Below are 21,095 nucleotides of genomic sequence, written 5' to 3' on the forward strand. Positions count from 1 at the left end.
GATACATGTGCAGCCTTTTCATTTATTTGAGTCCAATATTCAGATTCACCATAAATGTACATCATCTTTTCTCTCAGTGCAGGACAGGTGTATGATTTGTGTGTGTGTGCATGTCTAGTGTCTTGGTGCCTTGTTGTCTGCAGGTGCGCACGCGCGCGTGCGTGTGAGTGTGTGCACGCGCATTTGTCCTCCCACCCTCGCCCCCTGCGGAGACTCGGCTGAGAAGTGTGTGATCATGTGACCGCACAGCCAGACCGCTACTGAGCCTGAATGCCAGCTTCATTGAAAAAGCTCCGTTATCGAGAGTAGATACAGGAGGGACGGACGTTTCCAGTGTACAGACCCACACATCACAACACACAGAAAGCTCTGGGGAACTCGTGGAAAGGGACATTTGAATCGCCTGAAGACGCTTAGTGAGAGAAAGCAGAGGACAAACCGTTTTAAAAGATAAATCAAGAGCAGTGGCGCGCGGGAGTTGATTATCCATTCCAAGAAACTTGTGGAATTATAAAGGCAACAAACAGAGGAAACACTAGGCCTACTTCTTCGTCGTTTCATATTTTCATTTTCCCTTTCTTTTGTTTCTTATTTTTGTTCGTTGTCTCTGACCTCGGTAGAACTGATAAACGGAGGAGTAGAATTGTGTGCAGTGCGTAAAGAGGCTGAACACAGCACCAGGAGACAGACACCACTGCGTTTAGAGAGGAGTGGGAAAGAGACTGTTTTGTACTCTATTTTTATATTTTATTTATTAATTTATAGCCTAAGTGAACATATTTATTTTCTTTCATCTTTGGTTGTGTTTGGGCCGAATTTTGAATTTTCGGGAATATGGTTGGGGAAATGGAGACGAAGGAGAAGCCGAAGCCGACCCCAGACTATCTCATGCAGCTCATGAATGATAAGAAATTGATGAGCAGCCTGCCCAACTTCTGTGGGATTTTCAACCACCTGGAACGACTCCTCGACGAAGGTAAACAATCTGTGTACAAATACGGTGCTTTAAATGTGCGCATACCTGTATCCTACAATACGTCTGCATAGGCTACTGTAGCAATGCTGGTATCATTTGTTGCTTTCTGTGGATCTCGACTGCATGCCTTCTTTTTTCTTTTTTGCGTATGTCATCATTGACAAATGAATTGCAGACATGTAGGCTAGGACTTCTACCATAATGTGCCGTCAATTTTAGCCAAGTTGTAAGACCTTGGAATAGCAATATGGTGCTACATTTACGGAGTCCGTTCTACAGGTTCATACAGTTTAGTTTTACTGACATTCCTGCAGAGGCAGGTCAATACTTCGTTAATGGAATTGATTTGTGAAGCATATTCTAGCCAAATCCTGCTCGATATGAATTCTAAAATTTGAACGGCCTCGGAACTTCTGAGGCACACAAGCAGCCTACGCATTGCAATCAAATTCAACGTATCTTAGACTATTAATGTTCTAGGGTGTTACCTGATAAGAATTCTGATCCAAGTATGGCCACAGCCCAGTAGGCTATTTATTCCAAAGAGGACAGTCAGTGTCTAATTGCCCATAATCTTATTGACCCACAATATTTCAAGACATTATTGGATAAATATGAACGTAATAACCTGATTTTAATTTAACCTTTAAACCTGCATTTCATTTAATGGATTTTATCAATTGGCTTCGGGACTGTTGCCATTGTCTTGTAACAAAGTCGATGGGTCGCCTATGGCGCCAGGGGGCTCCCATCAAATTCAACCTACATGTGCGACTACGTCCTGATCCATTGGAGGGAGTCAATTGCCTCTAGTCATTAAAGGGAACTGCTGCAATTAACCCGAGATTACTTATTTGAATTTGTAAACTTGTCGACAACTGCTACATTAGCATACACAGTCTAGGCTACTTTCCCACTTCGTTTGAGACATAAGACTATAGGAAGCAGAAACATGTCAACACCTCAGAGATTCATTTTCCGTCTGGTTGCTGGTGGATGCTGTCATATTGTTATGTGCAGCTGTGGTTCGGGATTAGGCCAGGGAGGGACACACCCAAAGAAGTAGGCCTGGGAGTATTGAGGGGAAATCCCCGCATATTAGACTATCTCCAATCTGCTCATTTCAAGGTTAGACTGCAGTAGACTACAGCAGACTGTCGTAGCGTTAATTCCTTCCCATTTACCGGCACCCTCGAAGTGTTCGCGTGGGTCGCCTTTGTCGCCCAAGTCTACTTACGGGGTGTGGTGTCACTCGGTTGGCACGGGCAGTCGCATGGGTTTCTGGTCTAGGTGATGGTCAGGGTTTGGGTTAGGGTCACCTAACCCACATCTGGGCTGGATGTAGATCCCGGAGCACGTAGGGAGGGCCGGACGGGGGAGGACGCGAGAAAGAACACGCAGCTGTGTGTGAAGCAAGACGATCCCTGACGTACTGTACACCACTCATCTGGAAAACTTTACATGCTTATTCCACACGGAGACACACACAGGATGGACAACATGAGAGAGTGGAAGGGGAGGAGGGCGGGGGCACCCAGAAACATTCCTAAAGCCCAGGCCCGCATTCCTAGAAAATAAAAACATACATACAAAATATCATGTGTGTGATGGAGACCTTGCTGAAATCCGATGTTGCACAAGCATGCCTGTGTAATTTGTCGGCAGTAGAAGTCCTTTGATCTTCAGTAAAGACCAGTAGAGTTCTCATGCATCCATAGGCCATTATCACAATTTAGGACACCCTTGAGATTATTCCAATATTCACTTTCAATTCTTCTTTTGCATGCACCTTAAATTCCTCTTTTGCTGGTTGTCTCGGTTGCTGTTTTTATTACAATGAAGCATAACCAACTGTTGACATTAGGCTTTCCCCCTGTCTACAGCCCACTTAATTATATTTTATGCAGTGAAATCAGTGTTTCTTTGAAAGCTCCATGCACATGTGCTTGTTTGGTTTGTGCCTTTGTCACACAGTGTGTATTTGTGGGTCACTGTCTGAAGTTAGTAGTGGTGTGTGTGCCCTGTGACCAGATAAATGCAGAGAAGCCTTGAGTCACTCACTTCCCCCATCACCCTGTTCTGACTTGCAACAGCACCACACATGACTTACAAATGAGCCTCCATCATTCCACAAAAGTGCTATGCCATGTCTGTGTGTGTGTTTGACTGTGTGTGTGTATATAGGTGTGTTTGTGTTGTGTATGTCTGTGTGTGTGTGTGTTGTCTGTCTGAGTGCGTCTTTACTTATTTAATTGTGTCTCTCAAACATCATTTGAATCTACATTAGAGTTTGTGGTAAGTGATTCTGCAGTGCTCCTGCAGCCACTGTGTACAGATTGAATTAGTGGGTGGGTCACACCAGTACGATCAAATCTGTTTGTGTAAGCTGGACGCATTATGTCTGAGATCTGAAGCACTGGTAGGTCCACAGCATTACAGGTGTATGATCTAGCCCAAATAGGTGCATGCGTGTGTGCGTCCTTTAGTGCGCGCGCGTGTGTGCGCGTGCATGCGCGTGTGTGTGTGGAGGTGGAGTAGGGATATAAGAAATATGACGTCACACATCTACACAGTTACATACACATTATTGCATTTCTGTAGCTGGTGCTTTTCCCTCGCTGGCATCACCCGAGCGTCACTAAATCATCGTCTTTTGCAGACCTCAGCGTTCCCCCCGCCTCCTACGAGGAGGGGGCGGAGAGGACTGGCGTATAAAATATCGTCCACAGCTTGTGCCTGGCTGCAACATTGATCATACGTGAAGTTCCAAGTTGGTGTTTTCTTCTCCTCCCTCTGTTGTGATCTGCTGAGCGGCGCGGTGGTGAATGAAAAGAGATGAATGAGTATTGAGAGGAGGTGCGGCGCCTTCATGGACGGTGACGCAAGGTTATATCTCAACTCAGCCCAGGGAACCTGTGTAGGTCTGGAAGAGGGTATCTATTCCAGGGAATCCTGTGTAGGTCTGTAGGAAGAGGGTATCTACTAGGGGTGTCACGATTCTCAAATCCACAATTCGATTCGATTTTAAGATCACCGTTCAATTCGATTTTTGATTTTATTTATAAAAATAAATGAACAAATAAAAACAGCACTGACGTTTATGCCATTGTTAGGCTATCGAGGCGGTCTTGATTTGTAAAGACATTCCAACAAAGGTCCCCACTCTAGGTCGAAAGAAACATTTCAGCTTCACATGCCATCTCTGGCTGTCGCAAAGGGTTAAATTGGGCCGGGTTATCCGGGGCTCAGCCCTGGCACATAGGTTCCTTAACGTCATCACCCAGAGCTCAACCCTGGCACATCTATCATCAACATTTTATTTACTTTTATATTTTGTCTTGGTGTTTATTTTCAAAAGAATGTAGCCATTTCATGTACACCATTCAAATAAATCACAATTCATTGTATTTACTGTTTTTAAATGATGTGTCATCACTTTCAATGGTCTGGGTATCTCTTTTGCTTTGCTTGTCAGTCAGTTGTCAGTAGAAGTGGTGTACGTTCATGGCATGGGATAGGGAGCCCACGGATTGTTTTATGAGTGAGTATACCTCGGACTTCGTCTGTTATTCCAATTAAACAATGTTTTCTTAAACAACATTGAGATTTTAGTCTGTCAAGAATCACTGGCAAGCTATCCAGTTAGCTAACGTTCACCAGCTACAATACAGTAGCTATACATTAGTTGTGCTGAGCAGTAGCTATTCAACACAGCCACATTTCCACATTAGCTAGCTACTAGGTGTAGTTTACCGTTAGCAAGCTAGCTAAATTCTATGGTTTGCTCCTACTCAGATAATAACGTTTTTTTTTTATTATTTCCTTTCATTTCATAAGTTAGCCTACATTATTTTAAAAGTGACAGAGTGGAAACTTACAGATGCTTAAGGAATGTAGAAGTTATTATTTTAGCTAGTTCTGGTAATGGCTATGATGTATGAGTTTGATAACTTTATAGTGTTTTTATATATTGAGTCACCAAACCCAGCAGTAGAGAGTGGTGCAGCACAGGGTGGAACAGCACAGCATAGGGTTGAGAAGCAAAGTGTTATTATTGTATTTAATCAAGAATACATTAATTTCAAAGACAGATCATTAAAGGCTTGATATTTGCTATTTATGAAGCAGCATTAAGCACCACCATCACTGCTGCCACTGCCCGCCCACATACGTCCCCTTGCCAACCCACCCCTCCCCCACCCCCTGAATTATATCATTAGTGTATCATGCAGCTACGGAATTATCTAAAACACAGCTAACGTTAGCTAACAAGGAGTCTATACTCTAGCCTAGTTGCTAGGACTGAAATCGGTAACAAAGCAAAACAGCTAGCTACTGTAACATTAGCTATAGGCCTAAGTGAGATAGTTAGCTTGATATAACTAGCATAGTCTACAGCTAAACGGCTAGTTAGCTAGGATTCATACTTTGCGGCGAATTTGATGTCAGAACACCAACGGACACCAATTACCCCCTCGGTGAGCTTCTTGTCTTTGAAATCGAGAGTTTAACATGTTTTTGAAAGATTTTTCAAGATGCCCACCCACATCCATTGTATGACCAAAACAGTGGTAGACCAATTATCAGACTTTCTCAAAAGTGCTAGTTTTGTCAATGTTTTGATCTGAACCATTGTATATGATCATAAGTAACCTTAAAATAGGGCTAAACATGCATTTTCCCTTTACTACTCCTTTAAGATAGCCAGCTATTCTAGCTATTCTATGAACGTCTGTTTGGCTGGAGACCTATAACTAGCTACTACCACTAGCAAACATTAGCTGTCTGTGTTTTCTAGAGCATGTGTGTGTGTGTGTGTGTGTGTGTGTGTGTGTGTGTGTGTGTGTGTGTGTGTGTGTGTGCACGGGTGTGCGTGTGTGCTTGGATGTGATATGCTGGTGTCTTGTTCACTATCAAGTTCACCATTGGTCAAATGTTTGTGTTTGGCCAGATATAGTTAGTGCCTTCTTCCTGTTGTTCAATGCAATCACGAGTCCAATAGACAGGCGTGGAATCTGTTCATTTCCGTACTTGTAGCAGCCTCACCCAGGGTCAGCCACAGGCCGTCCACAGCCTGTATACCCCTTACACACACCAGCAATACCACAGCCTGTATACCCCTAACACACACCAGCAATACCACAGTCTGTATACCCCTAACACACACCAGCAATACCACAGCCTGTATACCCCTAACACACACCAGCAATACCACAGCCTGTATACCCCTAACACACACCAGCAATACCACAGCCTGTATACCCCTAACACACACCAGCAATACCACAGCCTGTATACCCCTAACACACACCAGCAATACCACAGCGGTGCCCTCCAGACTGCCTCCTGGCCACTTCAGTCAAGTGACAGTAGTTCAAGTCAGTATAGTTTGAGTGTGAGGATGTGCGGGGCCCCTGACTGGGCCTGGCCCTGGGCTGTCGCCTGTGAGCGATGTGTCTGCGCAGCCGCCCGTGGCTGGCGATCCCAACTGCGCGCTGATGCGCAGGCGGGCCGATGTGCGAAACCGCCCCGGCCCCGCTGTTAGTGCAGATGAATGCTCTCAATGGACAGTGAGCAGCCAGCCATGCAGACACGCTCCACTCACTGTAATAAAGGTGATGAATTTAATCACCAGCGGAGGTGCTCCGGTCCGTGTCTCAGCGTGCCTGAAGGCCCCAATACACACTGAAATGGATGGGGAGGTTGGTGTGTGTGTGTGTTTGTGTGTGTGGGAGGGGGTGAGGAGCGGGGGTTCACAAATTGATGAGAGCACTGAGAGGTCAAGGTGCATATAATGAAGAACTTTTTATTTGTTTTGCCAGTTTGTGTGTGTGTGTGTGTGTGTGTGTGTGTGTGTGTGTGTGTGTGTGTGTGTGTGTGTGTGTGTGTGTGCGTGCGTGCGTGCACCTTCGCTAATGTGAGTTGTCCTCAGTGTCCTGTTACTGTATTTGTTATTTAAGCAGAATTAATTGCCCACATTAACTGTATCCAAAGTGTGTGACAACTCATTTGTTCTAGTTGAGTTATTAACTACTGTAGTAGATGTTATTGTCTCCTGTCTTCTCCATAGATAAAAGCCCCAGAGTTTTGTAGCTAGCACTTAAAGCAACACTGTGAAATCCCATTGAAGAGGGACAATGTTTTACTGCAGTGACTGTTAACTGCAAACAAGTGGACTACACCATAGTTAGTGTTTGACTGGCCAGACAGGAAGAGAGGGTCCTAACAGGGGTTGTTAAACCATAGAGAGGCTCGGCCAGGAGCAGGGAGGGGACTGTCTGGGAATATTCACACACACAGCGATGACTACAAGGTCTCCTGCCTCCTAGCTAATTAAAAGTTACAGAAGGATGCTGTTGGATTTCAAAGGCCAGGTTCTTTTCAATTCTCTCTTTCTTTCTCTATCTCTTCTCTCTCTTTCTCTCCCTCTCTCTTTCTCGCACTCTCTGTCTTTCTCTCTCTAAAGTATCAAGGAGTCCCAGAGCAAGTGGAGAATCCTTTCAGCTCCTTTCACAATTAGAGCGAGTGGACCTTTTCATCACATAATTGGAGTAATTAATTAATTTGGGAAGTTAAGTGGGCTCGGTGGAAGGAGGGGGTCAAAGTCAATTTATCCAGAATAGACTTGGATCCTGTCCTCCCCTGTTATGTGGAGTAATAAGCGTTTTCTCACCACAGTACTTTTCCCCCTGAACTATGAATCTTTGGGGGTAACTCGCCGGGCTAGGGAGTGGGGGGTGGCTACTGTCCACCCAGGGGTCATGTACCCACCCCAATTTGAATCTTGTTGAATTGGAGTGAATGAGCTTTAAAACCTCCCTGAAAAATGAGGAGACTCATTCAGAAATATCAGCCCAGATCCAGCCCTGGCTGGGAGTGTGTTGGATGTTGTCCCCCCTCACCCGCCCCCTGTCTGGGGATCACAAAGAGAGAGGAGCTGAAAGGGCTCAGCCAAACCTCTCTGTCCCCCTTGTCCCTGACCCCTCACCTTCTCTGCGATCTGGTAGGGATGTAACGATAACCGGTATCATGATAAACCGCGATTAAATTTGATTAAATTTATCGTGATAATTTTATCATTAAAACCGTGCTTGATTGCCCCGCTTTTGAAAAACTCACTGTAAATACTGTCCAGCATCAACCAAAGCTAGCAACAGTCTCAAAGACGCATTATTTTAATGTTAATGCAAAAAGGTGCATAGTGCTGCTAATTTTATTTGTGGTTTTCAATTTAAAACTTGGTGAAATCATTTCAGCATGTGTATCGGTAGTTTTAGAAATGTTTCAGCACATTTTACAATACCGCAATAATACTGATAACCGTGATAATTTTGCTCACTATAATCGTGATATGACATTTTCACACCGTTACATCTCTACGACCGCACTCAGGTCAGCTGGTCCGACGTGCCGTTAGCTTAGTCATCGCTTCACAAAGCCAAACATTTCATCTGAGGGTGGGGAATCAGTGTTCTACACACACACACACACACACACACACACACACACACACACACAGGTTTAATCCTCCATTCTAGAGGACTGTCTTTATTAGAGGAGCTCTACATTATTACATATCATTATTCTGCACTACCCTAGATGCTGCCATTATTAGTGAATACATCAGTGTCGTCTGCTATAACGCATTTGCATTTTTCATTTTAAAAGCACTTTGTGTAATTGAAACCCTTTCTCACGGGACGCTGAGTACTGTAAGTCATCCACTGGGGCTACAGTATTACCTCTACGTAAGCACGTGCATGTGTTTGTTTGTGTGTGTGTGTGTGTGTGTGTGTGTGTGTGTTTGTATGAAGGGGCAAGGATGAAAAAGAGCATTCAAGTTTGATATAACCTATTGATTTGAATGTGAAAAAGTAGAAAGGCCAACAGTGTGTGGTTATATAGTTTTTTTTCTTTCTCACAGAGTCATTTTCAATGCAAAATTATATATTTACCAATAATCAAATATATATTTGATTTTCAGAAACTATTTAATAGAGAAAGTCGAATATAATTTCTGAGCTCAGTTGACAGCCTGTGTGTGTGTGTTTGTGTGTGTTTGTATGTTTATGTTTAGTTTAGTCAGCCCACCTGTAGAGAAACGCTGTTAATTATCCCACTCAGCTGCAGCGTGGCACTGCAACTAAAGCTTCTACCTCACTGCACCTGTGTGTGTGTGTGTGTGTGTGTCTGTGTGTGTGTGCGTGCACGTGTGTGGGTTTGTGTGTGTGTGTGTTTTTTTGTGTTTGTGTGTGTGAGCGTGTGCGTTCCTCATGTTCTCCACTCTTGTGGTTGTGCAATGTCAGTCTCTCTGACCGTGGGCTATTTTTCTTCTCCCCTTCTTGATACAAACGTAACGCTTGATCAGATTCTGGGATTGTTGTTTGCTCGGGGAACCGAGAAGAAGATTAATGTGTTACTTTGTCAGCAGCCCCCAAAGTTCAAGGTGTGACAGAGATACCTCCGATAATTGAATCTCACCTCTCCTTTCCCTCTGATTTTCAAATGTTCTTCTGGACCCGTGCCCGATCAAACTTTATCTGAAGGACGTTCAGAGGTACCCTCTAATGGGACGCTTCTCAAACACACACGTTTAAAGCTGATAAAGAGCAGCGCAACTCACTTGTGAGAAATGGCCAATCCTTGACCTCAATTATCTTTTAGCAATGAGGACGGAAATGATATGCGGGGCTCTTTCATTGGTCTTTTTGAAGGTGGATAAGCGTGGATAAGTTGAGGCATAAGATTAATAAGGATATTCGTCTAAATATAGAAGTGAAAGTATGTGAATGAGTTCTTTTGAAGCATTATCATTAGTATTCATTTTGTCAGTGCCCAGAATTATGAAATACCTGTTGCATTCCGAGGGAAAATGCAATCGGAAATGTCACTTTGTAAATTATACATAAATTTCGCTAAGCAGTGAAAATACAAAAGGTCTTGTACGGTCCATATGAAATGATGTTGAGTGTATGCTGCCAACTCTCCTATTTTCCCAACTTTGAAGATCATTGAAACTTTTTTCAAAGTTTGTCAGTCTCCAACAGCAAATGGATGTAAAATACTTTCTTATTTCTGATCCAAAAGACAAATTAGAAAAATGTTTGTCGATCAATTCAGCCGGCCGGCATCCGACCTCTCGTCCACCAGAAACATGTGACATCTGCAGCAGCTCATTCTGTGACATTAAACCATTAACTCCTTAACCGCAAGTCTCGTGACAGCACAACCCAATTATGTCAGGCTAAGCCAGAGCATGCAAAGCACTGCAGGAATTTCACATCACTATGTAGCAGTGTTCATCCAGAAATGCATTCACTGAGAGCCAGTCTGTCTCATGTGTTTGTCACAGTGCGCAGATGATCAGTTTTTCAGCACAGGGTTTCAGTGTGTCATAGGTTGAAAACCTGTGTTACGGTATTTTAGTGTTCAGGCCAAATGAGTGTCAACATAGCTTCTTGCTAAAACCTCTAGTTTGTCTGGTCTACAGTAATAGGACCTTCGAATCAGTGGTGTTTTACATTCAACTGGGCGCTGCTGGTGTATTCATAGTGTATCACATTGGGATAGGTAGGTGGATCAGTGCCTCTTCACTGAATCCGTGCAATTTATATATGAGAGTCTCACTCTTTCTCTCTAGCTCAGTGGCTGGTCAGCATTGCATTCTAGTTCAGGGTCTCAAAGTCAATCAGGCTCTCTTTTTCTGTCCATCTCTGTCTCACCATCAGTCTCTCTGTCTGTCTCTCTATCTCACTATCAGTCTCTCTTTCTGCCTGTCTCTTTGTCTCATTATCACTCTCTATCTATCTGTCTGTCTGTCTCTGTCTGTCTGTCTGTCTGTCTGTCTCACTTTCAGCCTCTGCCTGTCTCTCAGTCTCACTAGCAGTCTCCCTCTTTCTGCCTGTCTCTCTGTCTGATGATTATGTTTGATAATAAAACATGTTACCAAAGCAGAAAGACATTAGTATAAATAATGAAGGCTCCACAGTGGTGTAGCGGTCTAAGCATCGGGCTCCCAAGCAGCTACCATCCGGGGACCGGGGTTCACACCCTACCAACCCCTGCAGGGACAGGTCGGGTGAGATTGGCTACCAAATTGGGTGAAAAATAAATTCGCAAAAAGCAGACAAGCCATCAACAATAAGGATATACTTACAGTAACAAGTAAGTAAGTAAATTAGTAGCCTTGAGAACCAATGGTTCTGGAGCCTAGTGGACCATAGGGCAGGAGCCTATCTCCTGATTCCTTAGTATGAGGCAGCTTCATGTACAAGTACCTTCCCTGGACATGACGCTATTATGTAACAAGAAACACAGTAAACATGTTGTCCCCCACCGCCCCACAAATGATGCATCGGCCCTTGTGGCAATGAAGCAGTGGCAGCAGTGTGAAAAGTTAGGATTCATTTGCAGCTTTATTCTGCTAATTATATTATGATCAGATGGGCGGCTACTGGGTAGGCTTCTGAAAGCACTGCTAGCTGGAGACATCATCACCAGCCTACTGTGAAGTGTGAATACAAATTCATTAGATTCATTAGACAAGAGACAGGTAAAACAGACTTTTATACAATGGGTAGTTCCAGCCGCACATTATGATTGGTTGAGAAGCATTCTGAACCGCTCTTAACCATGATAATACGAACAGCGTAGAACAGTTAAATCACCTGTAAAAGTATCACCGCGCCGATGACTGTACTTTCGATTGTTACAATGTTGTCATTTTTGTGGTCTCTGCTTGCATGTTGCCGAAGTGCTATGTCTCTGGCTTTGGTTGCTGTGCACCATAAACGAAACAAACAGCAAAAATGAACTGGGGGACAATATCTCAATATCGTTACCTAGAGCTCTGTAAACTAGCTACTGTATCTAACTGGCCTACAATACTGTCGTTCACAACAAGCAAGCTAGCTTAGTCAGCCACTTCTGACCATGGGTGTATTAAGTTTACTGGATGAGGCAGTAAACTGGATGGCCCCCGGGTGATTACTGTTTTTTTGCTTCCCTCTGGAATATGTAGGGGTGGGTCGTATACTCACCTCCCTTGTTCTCTGTAAAGTGCCTTGTGTTGCCTCTGGGTATGAAATGCGCTGTACAAATAAAGCTTTGATTGATTGATTGATTGATTGAAAGATAGGGGCCCATTCATTGCAATGTAAGTTGCTCACCCAGCGCATGAAGCATGGATGAACAGTATTAGGAGAGCTGGATGAGGTGTTTTACTGGGCCCCCTATATCCCTTTTTCCTATAGACATACATGGGAAAGAAACAGCCGTAAACGCTGGTTCTTGGTGGCTTCTAAAGAAAAATGGTGGTTTAAGAGCCCAGAGCTGTTTGTGTGGGCTCTCTCCAGACTCGGTGACTACCAGGCAGACCAATATAACGTACCAAACAAGCCTCACACTTATTTGGGAAAAATATCTGGCTAGCCTAATCTGTCTGCTGCAGAATGGACACCTACACTAGTCTTGTTAACAGGGCGGCCAAGTTTGACCAAAAGTTTGGAGTGAGATTTTTTTCACTTAGTCACAAGCACCACCCCGCACGCAACCACCATAAACCACGGCCTCGCGGAGCTTATTGCTTTACTAAAACGGTTCCTACATATAACGGTTGACCCTCACTTATAACGACACATTCCGTCCTCGCAATTTGAATGAATGTACTTGTAGCTACGACTGATAGTGACATATATACCATAACCTGAAAAAAAGTTTTGGATTTGGGGACAATGAGGTGTCTGGCTATCATAGATAGTTTGTTGGCAACTAGATTTGACAACTGGACGATTGATATGTTGCACAGCAAATATGCAGTAGCCTACATGCTCATGGCTAGCTAGCAATATCAGGTACAGTAGGCTATGGGATTAGCTAGTTTGGGTTGCTAGGTCGTATCCAGGGATCAGAGACATTGCTGAAAGAAAAGGTAACGGACACTTTCCATTTCACTAACGGTTCAAAACCCGTGTTAACTGTTGGATGTCATCGCTGTTCCTCCAGGAAATATGATATACAATTTGTAATTCTATAGCAACGTGATTTAGCACTGAGGGACTAATCAAAGTCAGCAATGAGCAGAGCATAAGTAATATATTTATTTATATTTTAATGTAGATAATGTGAGTAAATGGCACATCATTTTTGTCTTTGGCAAGTGGCCATGGTATAAGCGGTATAATACACTCCGAGGTGTGCTGTTATTGAGAAATAATGCACTTCGTGGAGGCGCGTCGGGCATTATTTTTCGATAACAGCACACCTCGTCATGTATTATCCCTTACATAATAGATTAAGCAATCTCTGTCTATCTCTCTCTACTTGTCTCTCTTGTCTCCTTATGAGTTTCTCTCTTTATCAGTCGCTAACTATCAGTCTCTAACGTCTCTTTGTGTCTCAAAGACCTTCTCTCTCTTTTTCTCTCTCTCTCTCTCTCTCTCTCTCTCTCTCTCTCTCTCTCTCTCTCTCTCTACCCCCCCCCCCCCCTCTAGTTTGTCCTTGCTCTGGCATGTCTGTAGAGAAATGCTTTGGTGTCTGTGCCCATCAGGCCAGGACATGTGGCATCCATGTCACAGTGGCGCCCATATGCTGCCCTCTGTGGCGGGCCCAGCGGAGACCTCCGCCCCCCCCCTCCTCTCCTGGTGCACATTAGCCACCGCCACTGAGAGTCATCATTTCCTTGGTGTCAGCACCTCCTGAGGCAGCAACTGTTCAAGAGCCCTCCCTGTGTGAGGGAGGGCACACGCATGGACGCATACAGTACACACACACACACACACACACACACACACACACTCAGTCAGTCGCACGTTTCGTCTGTGCACATTACACACACATACGCGCCCCTCCTCTCTCTCTGTCTCTCTCTCTCTCTCTCTCTTACACACACACACTTATACTGTTATGCTCTCTTTCTCATTCCCTGTTCTCACCCCCACACACACACCACACTTCGACTACAAATCAACTGAATAGTATGCACACTTATTTGATGTTACAAGCTTTCCAGGAGCCTTGTTGGTTTTTGGTAACTAGCTCCCAGCCTGAGCAGACTACATCACAGCCTCCAGACAGTGCACAATAGAAGATGCAGTCATGCACTTTTTAAATAGGGCAAATATCATTGTAATGGCTCAGGGATAGACATGGGTCTCAGTCTAGCCATAGTTACACAGCGCGTCTGTACATTTCAGCTTAGCATTATCAGTCAAGGTATTTGGGGCTCAGTAGACATTGCCTGTTTAGTCTTGTGTTTTGGGCTCTGTGAATAAGTGTATGGTGTCTGGGGGGGGCAGCTCTCAGTGATTGTGTCTGTGGACTACTATATTGCAGTGAGTGTATGTGTCCCTACAGTATATGGAGGTGTGTGTGTGTGTGTGTGTGTGTGTGTGTGTGTGTGTGTATGTGTGTGGTGTGTATGTGTGTGGTGTGAGTGTGTGTGTGTGTGTGTGTGTGTGTGTACATGCGTGCGTGTGTGTGCACTCTCACTGTGGGCGTGTCTGAGTATAGTCCCTGTAGCCAGTGATTAGGCAGCAGGGTGGATGATGAGGCCTGTCTCCCAGATCAGGGCTCTGTGTGTGTTTGTGTGTGTGTGTGTGTGTGTGTGTGTACGTGTGTGTGTGTGTGTGTGTGTGTGTGTGTGTGTGTGTGTGTGTGTGTGTGTGTGTGTGTGTGTATGTGTTCCCAGTAATGGCATGAGGGGCTGTACAGGAAGCTAGCTAGCGCGGAATGGAGGCACAGGCTTTCATAAAACCACCAGCCGCTCCCCTAGCTAATTCCACTTGCTCCCCACTCCACCACACTGAGCTAATTGAAGTGGGTCTGTGCCAGAGTGGGGTACAGACACACACACACACACACACACACACTCACTTTCCTCCATCCTCAACCCTCCTGCGTCCTTCTCCCTTCTCCCTGTAGTGGGGATTGGCGCTGCTCGAGTGTCCTCCAGTCATGTCAGAGCGTGTCTGTGGCGAGGGAGTCGTAGCGAGTGATTCTCAGTGGCTTTCTTTAGGGCACAGCTGGTCACCGCCTCCGGCCTCCATGTCGACGGCCGCCACTGGATATGAGCTGCTGAGCTGTCTGACATCGAGCCTAAATATGGTACCTGGTCCCCCTGCTGTGGTGTACACACACACACACACACACACACACACACACACACACGTCTGCCAGGCCCTTGACATGCGTGTCACGACATATCCAAATCTAAACCGCGGTCGTCTAATGGAGCGCGACGTCGTTCCGTCATTACTCCGGTCTTACGCTCCCTGCACTTCATCCAGACCCCCTCAAACGATCACGGCGGTTCGCCTTGATTAGCCGGCGATCGTATCGGATTTCGTCCGTCTGCCGCTCTGTGATCGTCTGCTTTTTTTTGTATGACAGGAAAACAACAGCGTGTCGTCTACGTGACGGTGGGAGTCGTTAAGCCATGTTTTGAAGATGTGAGATAACAGTCTTTGTGTGTGAGGATTCGACAAATGTCACACCTTGTTCTCTCCTATTCCCAGTGTCCCAATCCCAGTGTACTCGGTAAAGCAACGTGTGAAAGACAGGAAGGATCACTGGAATGATGCGGACAATCGCATTTCTTTCAGACCTAACTGATAGATACAGTGCATCTGTCTGGTGTGATTACTAAAGGTCAAGATGCAGGTCACAGCTTGCTCCGGCTGTTTTTAGCTGTCCTCATCTGACCTTTTTTAACCTTTGAACTTAAGTGTAGTAAACGACATCCAATCAGACGTAGTTACTGTAGACACAGCACAGCCTCTGCCGCTGTGCATCCACCCCGGTGAACTGCTCTATCTGTTTTCAGAAAGAGAGAGACAAAAGAGAGAGGAGAAAGAGATAGATAGATAGATAGATAGATAGATAGATAGATAGATAGATAGATAGATAGATAGATAGATAGATAGATAGATATAGATAGATAGATAGATAGATAGATAGATAGATAGATAGATAGATAGATAGATAGATAGATAGATAGATAGATAGATAGATAGATAGATAGATAGATAGATAGATAGATAGATAGATGAGAGGAGAGAGAAAAAGTGGAAAGATGTATCCCATTGTTTGTTCGCAGAGATCATCTGAAGTCGGTGGAGCTGAGGTCACCTACTGATAGCTAGACTGCTCTATATTGGGTCTGCGGACACCTACAGTAACAGGTACATCTCCATAGAGATGGAGAGAGGGGTAAAGCAAGGGAGGGAGGGAGGGAGGGAGGGAGGGAGGGAGGGAGAGAATTATTATTATTCTGCAGAAAGCCCAGGCCCAGATGGCGTCTCTGTTTGAGCCGGTGCCCTTGTTCCTCGCCTCCCTCTTCCTCTCCTCCGCCTCTTCCTCCTCCCTCCTCCTCCAGACTGATCCTTCGCTCGCGATGTGGTCGGCCCTCGCAGAGCTCCATAATTACAAACACAGAAGGGAGATACACTCACTCATGCTCGCACTCTCTCTCTCTCTTTCTGTTTCTCTCTCTCTTTCTCGGGGTCCCTCTCTCCCTGTGGATCTCTTTATGTCTCTCTCTCTCTCTCTCTCTCTCTCTCTCTCTCTCTCTCTCTCTCTCTCTCTCTCTCTCTCTCTCTCTCTCTCTCTCTCTCTCGAGGTCTCTCTCTCCCTTTGGATCTCTTTATGTCTCTCTCTCTCTCTCTCTCTAACTGTCTGTCTATTTCTCTCTCTCTCTCTCTCTCTCTCTAACTGTCTAATTATGTCTCTCTCTCTGTCTCTCTCTAACTCGGTCTCTGTCTCTCGCCCACTTTCTTTCTTTATTTCTCACTTATCTATTTTTCTGATTTGACTTACTCTCCTCCCATTATGCTCCCTCGCTCCGTCTCCGCCACTCATCATCACCATATCTTCCATCTCTCAGTTGCTATGTAGTTAGGGTGTGTGTGTGTGTGTGTGTGTGTGTGTGTGTGTGTGTGTGTGTGTGTGTGTGTGTGTGTGTGTGTGTGTAGCCCTTCCCATAAAGGAGGATGATATCATGTCATCTCCATCTGGATCTCTAAGGACACTGCCCCAACAAATTTCCTAGCATCCCTACACCCCCCCCCCCCCCCCCGTCCGGTCTCTCTCTTCCCCCTCCCTCCCCCATTTACTGATCACACACATACACACAGGGCTTTACTGATCACACACACATACACACAGGGCTTTACTGATCACACACACATACACACAGGGCTTTGCTGAGCAAATACTCCATCTTAGCTCTGGTGAAGAAAGGGTGAACTCACCAGCTGCTTTTTAATAACAGGCTCAATCTCCTGGCAGACGCTGCCACCTCCCCCTCAGCCCGCTAATTTTATAACAGCTGTTGATGTTTACTTTGATTTCCACCAGGATGATGACTGGATAAGCTATAGTGTGAAGGTGTGTATTGATGTGTGTGTGTGTGTGTGTGTGTATGGGTCATTTGTTCTGAAGCAGGGCTAATCGTTTGTGATGTTGAGGGTACAGTATCTGATTGTGGCAGATAGTGTTCAGTGGTAGATAGTGTTCAGTGGTAGATAGTGTTCAGTGGTAGATAGTGTTCAGTGGTAGATAGTGTTCAGTGGCAGGGTAAATGAAGCCCAGGTATCACAGCAGGGAGACTCAGTTTACCTCCCTCATACAATTACAAGCAGTCACATCCCAGAGAGCACATCATTGTCACTGTCACTTCGATTGTGAATAGTCCTGAGGAATATTGTGAAAAATAGGTATTAGTTTTTACCTTTAATGTACACGAGAGGAGGTGTGTGTGTGTGTGTGTGTGTGTTCTGTGCTCAGCAGTGCAGCAAGAGCAGGCCTTCAGGCCAGAGCAGGAAATTGATTGAATTCTGAGGGTTAGAAAGCTGACAAATCACTAAAAAAAACGCTTTTAAAGGCTGTAATAACATTGTCCATAAATCACCAGTGACAGTTTAATCATCCTGAGGACTTGGGCCACGTCTGACCACTGGACAAAACCAAGTAACCAGACAAAAGGAGAAAACAGGCCCAAAGTACACGATACATTTGCAGTTCACACCAATTTATGTCTCTTCTCCTCTCACACACACATGCCCATTCACACACTTTACTACTACGAGTGCATCAATAAACATCTGCTCACCGTCAAATATTAATCGGACAATTTAATTAAATTACCCAGCGTGCTTTTTATAAGATCACACAGTTCCCTGAAAACGGGGCGGCAATATTTTATCCTTCCCTTTTTTTCCCCTTTAAATGCGCACGGGCCCTGCGCTGTAATTCATCCACCAGAGTTAGAAAAGAGAAAAGAGGCTCTTAAAAACAACAGCAGCCACAGAACGGAGATGTTTTGGTGTCATGGGGAGCGGGAGAATGAAAGCTGGACTAGCGGTCGTCACGCCCAACAAAGAAGCATTAATGTGCCAGTAATGTATCGCCTTTCTGCCTGCTTCACTTTAATAACACCCTGCCCTTCTTTTCTGTGCTTTGGAGATGTGCCAGTGATGTGCAATAGAATCCCTGTTTATCCGACAAGATATATTTGTTTATTGTAAAACGTTGACGTGCAGCGCCGAGCGAGTGAGGCCTGTGTAGAAGCGCGTTGGTGATTTAGTGTGGAGCTCCAGGTTGGAGGCCTTTCGGGGACCATCACGGCCTCTCCCCCCCCCCCCCCCCACGGACTGGAATGTTCCCAGCGAGGGTCTCAAGACAAGGCCTATATCTTTTCCCTGGTGTTTTATGTGTCAATGCAATACCCAACACAAACATAAAGCACGGTACGCACACACACACACACACACACACACACTACAGTAAATGTGACGCTGTGTGTGACAGCCTCCCCTAAATGAAGTAGCATAGCAGAGCTACTGTGGGATGATTGCACCAATACTAACTGGAGCTGTTCCATGTGTGTTCATGGAGCAGAAACACTGATGATTTCATCACTTGGCAGCAGCTGTGTTTTCTAGCCGGCCATTGTTGGAGCAGTGCTGTGATCTCACGGAAGCACCGGAGTGCTGAGAAGTGTCTCAGTGTTGCGGTCTTATTTCTCTCTCTCCCACACTTTCTCTCTCTCTGTCTCTCACACACACACACACACACACACACACACACACACACACATACACACACACTCTCTCTCTCTCGATGACGGCGTTTCTCCCCGAGTGCCGCTTTCTCCCTCAGCGACAGCCTTGACCGTCACACGGGATGGGCCGTAAATCACATCCCACAACAATGCGCCCTCCATGAAGCCATCTAGCGGACTGCAGGACCTACCCGCCTCCCTATGGCAGCACTGTGCTGCGCTGCCTTGATGGGTGGGCTCAGTGTGATGATGGCGATGGCCCCCTCTACGATAACCATAAAGTATCACCGGCCAAGGCTGAGTGTGTGTGTGTGTGTGTGTGTGTGTGTGTGTGTGTGTGTGTGTGTGTGTACAGCATGTGTTCACGCCCCTAGTGGCCTATGTGTGCGCATGTGTCAAGGAAATTCCTCCTCTGTGTAAAAGCGTAGGAAAGTCATCCGATAGGTTATGGGGTGGTGTTGTAGGTGCAGCAGAGTGTCTGGTGTGTGTGGTGTGTGCCTGTTGTGTCTGGTGTGTGTGGTGTGGTGTGTGTGTGGTGTGTGTTTGTCTGGTGTGTGTGGTGTGTGTGGTGTGTCTGTTGTGTGTGGTGTGTCTGGTGCGTGGTATGTCTGGTGTGTCTGTTGTGTGTAGTGTGTCTGGTGTGTCTGGTGTGTGTGGTGTGTGTGGTGTGCGTGGTGTGTGTGGTGTGTCTGGTGTGCGTGGTGTGTCTGTTGTGTGTGGTGTGTCTGGTGCGTGGTGTGTGTGGTGTGTCTGTTGTGTGTAGTGTGTCTGGTGTGTCTGGTGTGTGTGGTGTGTGTGGTGTGCGTGGTGTGTGTGGTGTGTCTGGTGTGCGTGGTGTGTGTGGTGTGTCTGTTGTGTGTGGTGTGTGTGTGGTGTGTCTGGTGTGCCTGTTGTGTGTGGTGTGTCTGGTGTGTCTGTTGTGTGGTGTGTGTGGTGTGTCTGTTGTGTGTGGTGTGTCTGGTGTGTCTGGTGTGCGTGGTGTGTGTGGTGTGTCTGGTGTGTCTGGTGTGTGTGGTGTGTGTGGTGTGTGGTGTGTGTGTTGTGTGTGGTGTGTGTGGTGTGTGTGGTGTGTCTATTGTGTGTGGTGTGTGTGGTGTGTGTGGTGTGTCTGGTGAGTGGGAATGGAATCATGCAGCCGTCTCTGCTGTGATTATAGCAGTGCCTCCTCCCTGGTTAGTCCCTGAGGAATGGATCAGAGTCGTCCCACAATAATATAATTACACAATGTGCAAAGGCAGGCGCCCCACTCAGAGACTGGGGGGGTTAATGTCTTTTATGAAATATTGTTAACGGAGTTGGTGGTTTTAATTATCTTCCCCGCCTTATTAGAATGCTCTCTCCTTCTCTCTCTCTCTCTCTCTCTCTCTCTCTCTCTCTCCCTCCCGTTTTCCTCCTTAGGGATCATATCTGTTGGTTTAAGCAAAAGAGAGATATTACCCACCCATCATTAAATGACAGGCTGGATCCAAAGTAATTTGCTGTGTTTATCAGTCCTGTGTAACTCTCTATCTCCAGGGTTATCTGCCTGAGGGACTGGGCACAGGCCATGGGAATGACACGGTTGGCTCAGCACAATGGCCAATCATCTCGCTTTCTTCTGCTTTTCTTCATCTGCCTTTCTCTCTTATTTACCTCTCTCTCTTTCCTCTCTCTCTTTCCTCTCTCTCTCTCTCTCTCTCTCTCATCTCTTATAGTCAGCAGTGCCACAGTATTGGCTTTCTGGCAGTGTGTGCGTGTGCGTGTGTGTGTGTGTTTCCTGGCCACAGAGTGACTACTGGAGAAGTTCCACAGGTGCTGCTTTTCCACGTCCTTTTTGTATTGAGGTGATACTAGAGGTTCTGGCGGTGTCTCCCTGTAGAGCTGTGGCCTTGATAGAAAAGCCTTCATTTAGCTGGATCCAGAGCTATCTAACCTACAGTGTGTTTATGCCCGGTTTTTGATGTGTGGTTCATACTGGCTCCGGGGCTCAATTTGAGTTACAGTCGGTAACAGTTAAGGTACAGTCTCTCGCATAACCTGACCCTTATGTGTAACACTTCCCAGTCTACCCCAGCAGTGACA

At 45.7% G+C, this 21,095-nt stretch overlaps 1 protein-coding gene across 3 annotated transcripts in view; it reads left to right on the forward strand.

The window, feature by feature from the left end:
- Nucleotides 1–834: 834 nt before the first annotated feature.
- Nucleotides 835–21,095, forward strand: part of qkib (QKI, KH domain containing, RNA binding b) — a gene marked incomplete at both ends in the record, with an annotated part of 57,147 nt that continues 36,886 nt past the window's right edge. For all 3 annotated transcript variants that reach the window (XM_084458708.1, XM_084458707.1, XM_084458706.1), the window contains one exon: nucleotides 835–976. In XM_084458708.1, the coding sequence (XP_084314834.1) occupies nucleotides 835–976 (142 nt within the window). The remainder of the gene's footprint in view (nucleotides 977–21,095) is intronic.

This window comes from Borostomias antarcticus (assembly GCF_949987555.1).
Source record: "Borostomias antarcticus genome assembly, chromosome: 25".
Classification (NCBI taxonomy): domain Eukaryota; kingdom Metazoa; phylum Chordata; class Actinopteri; order Stomiiformes; family Stomiidae; genus Borostomias; species Borostomias antarcticus.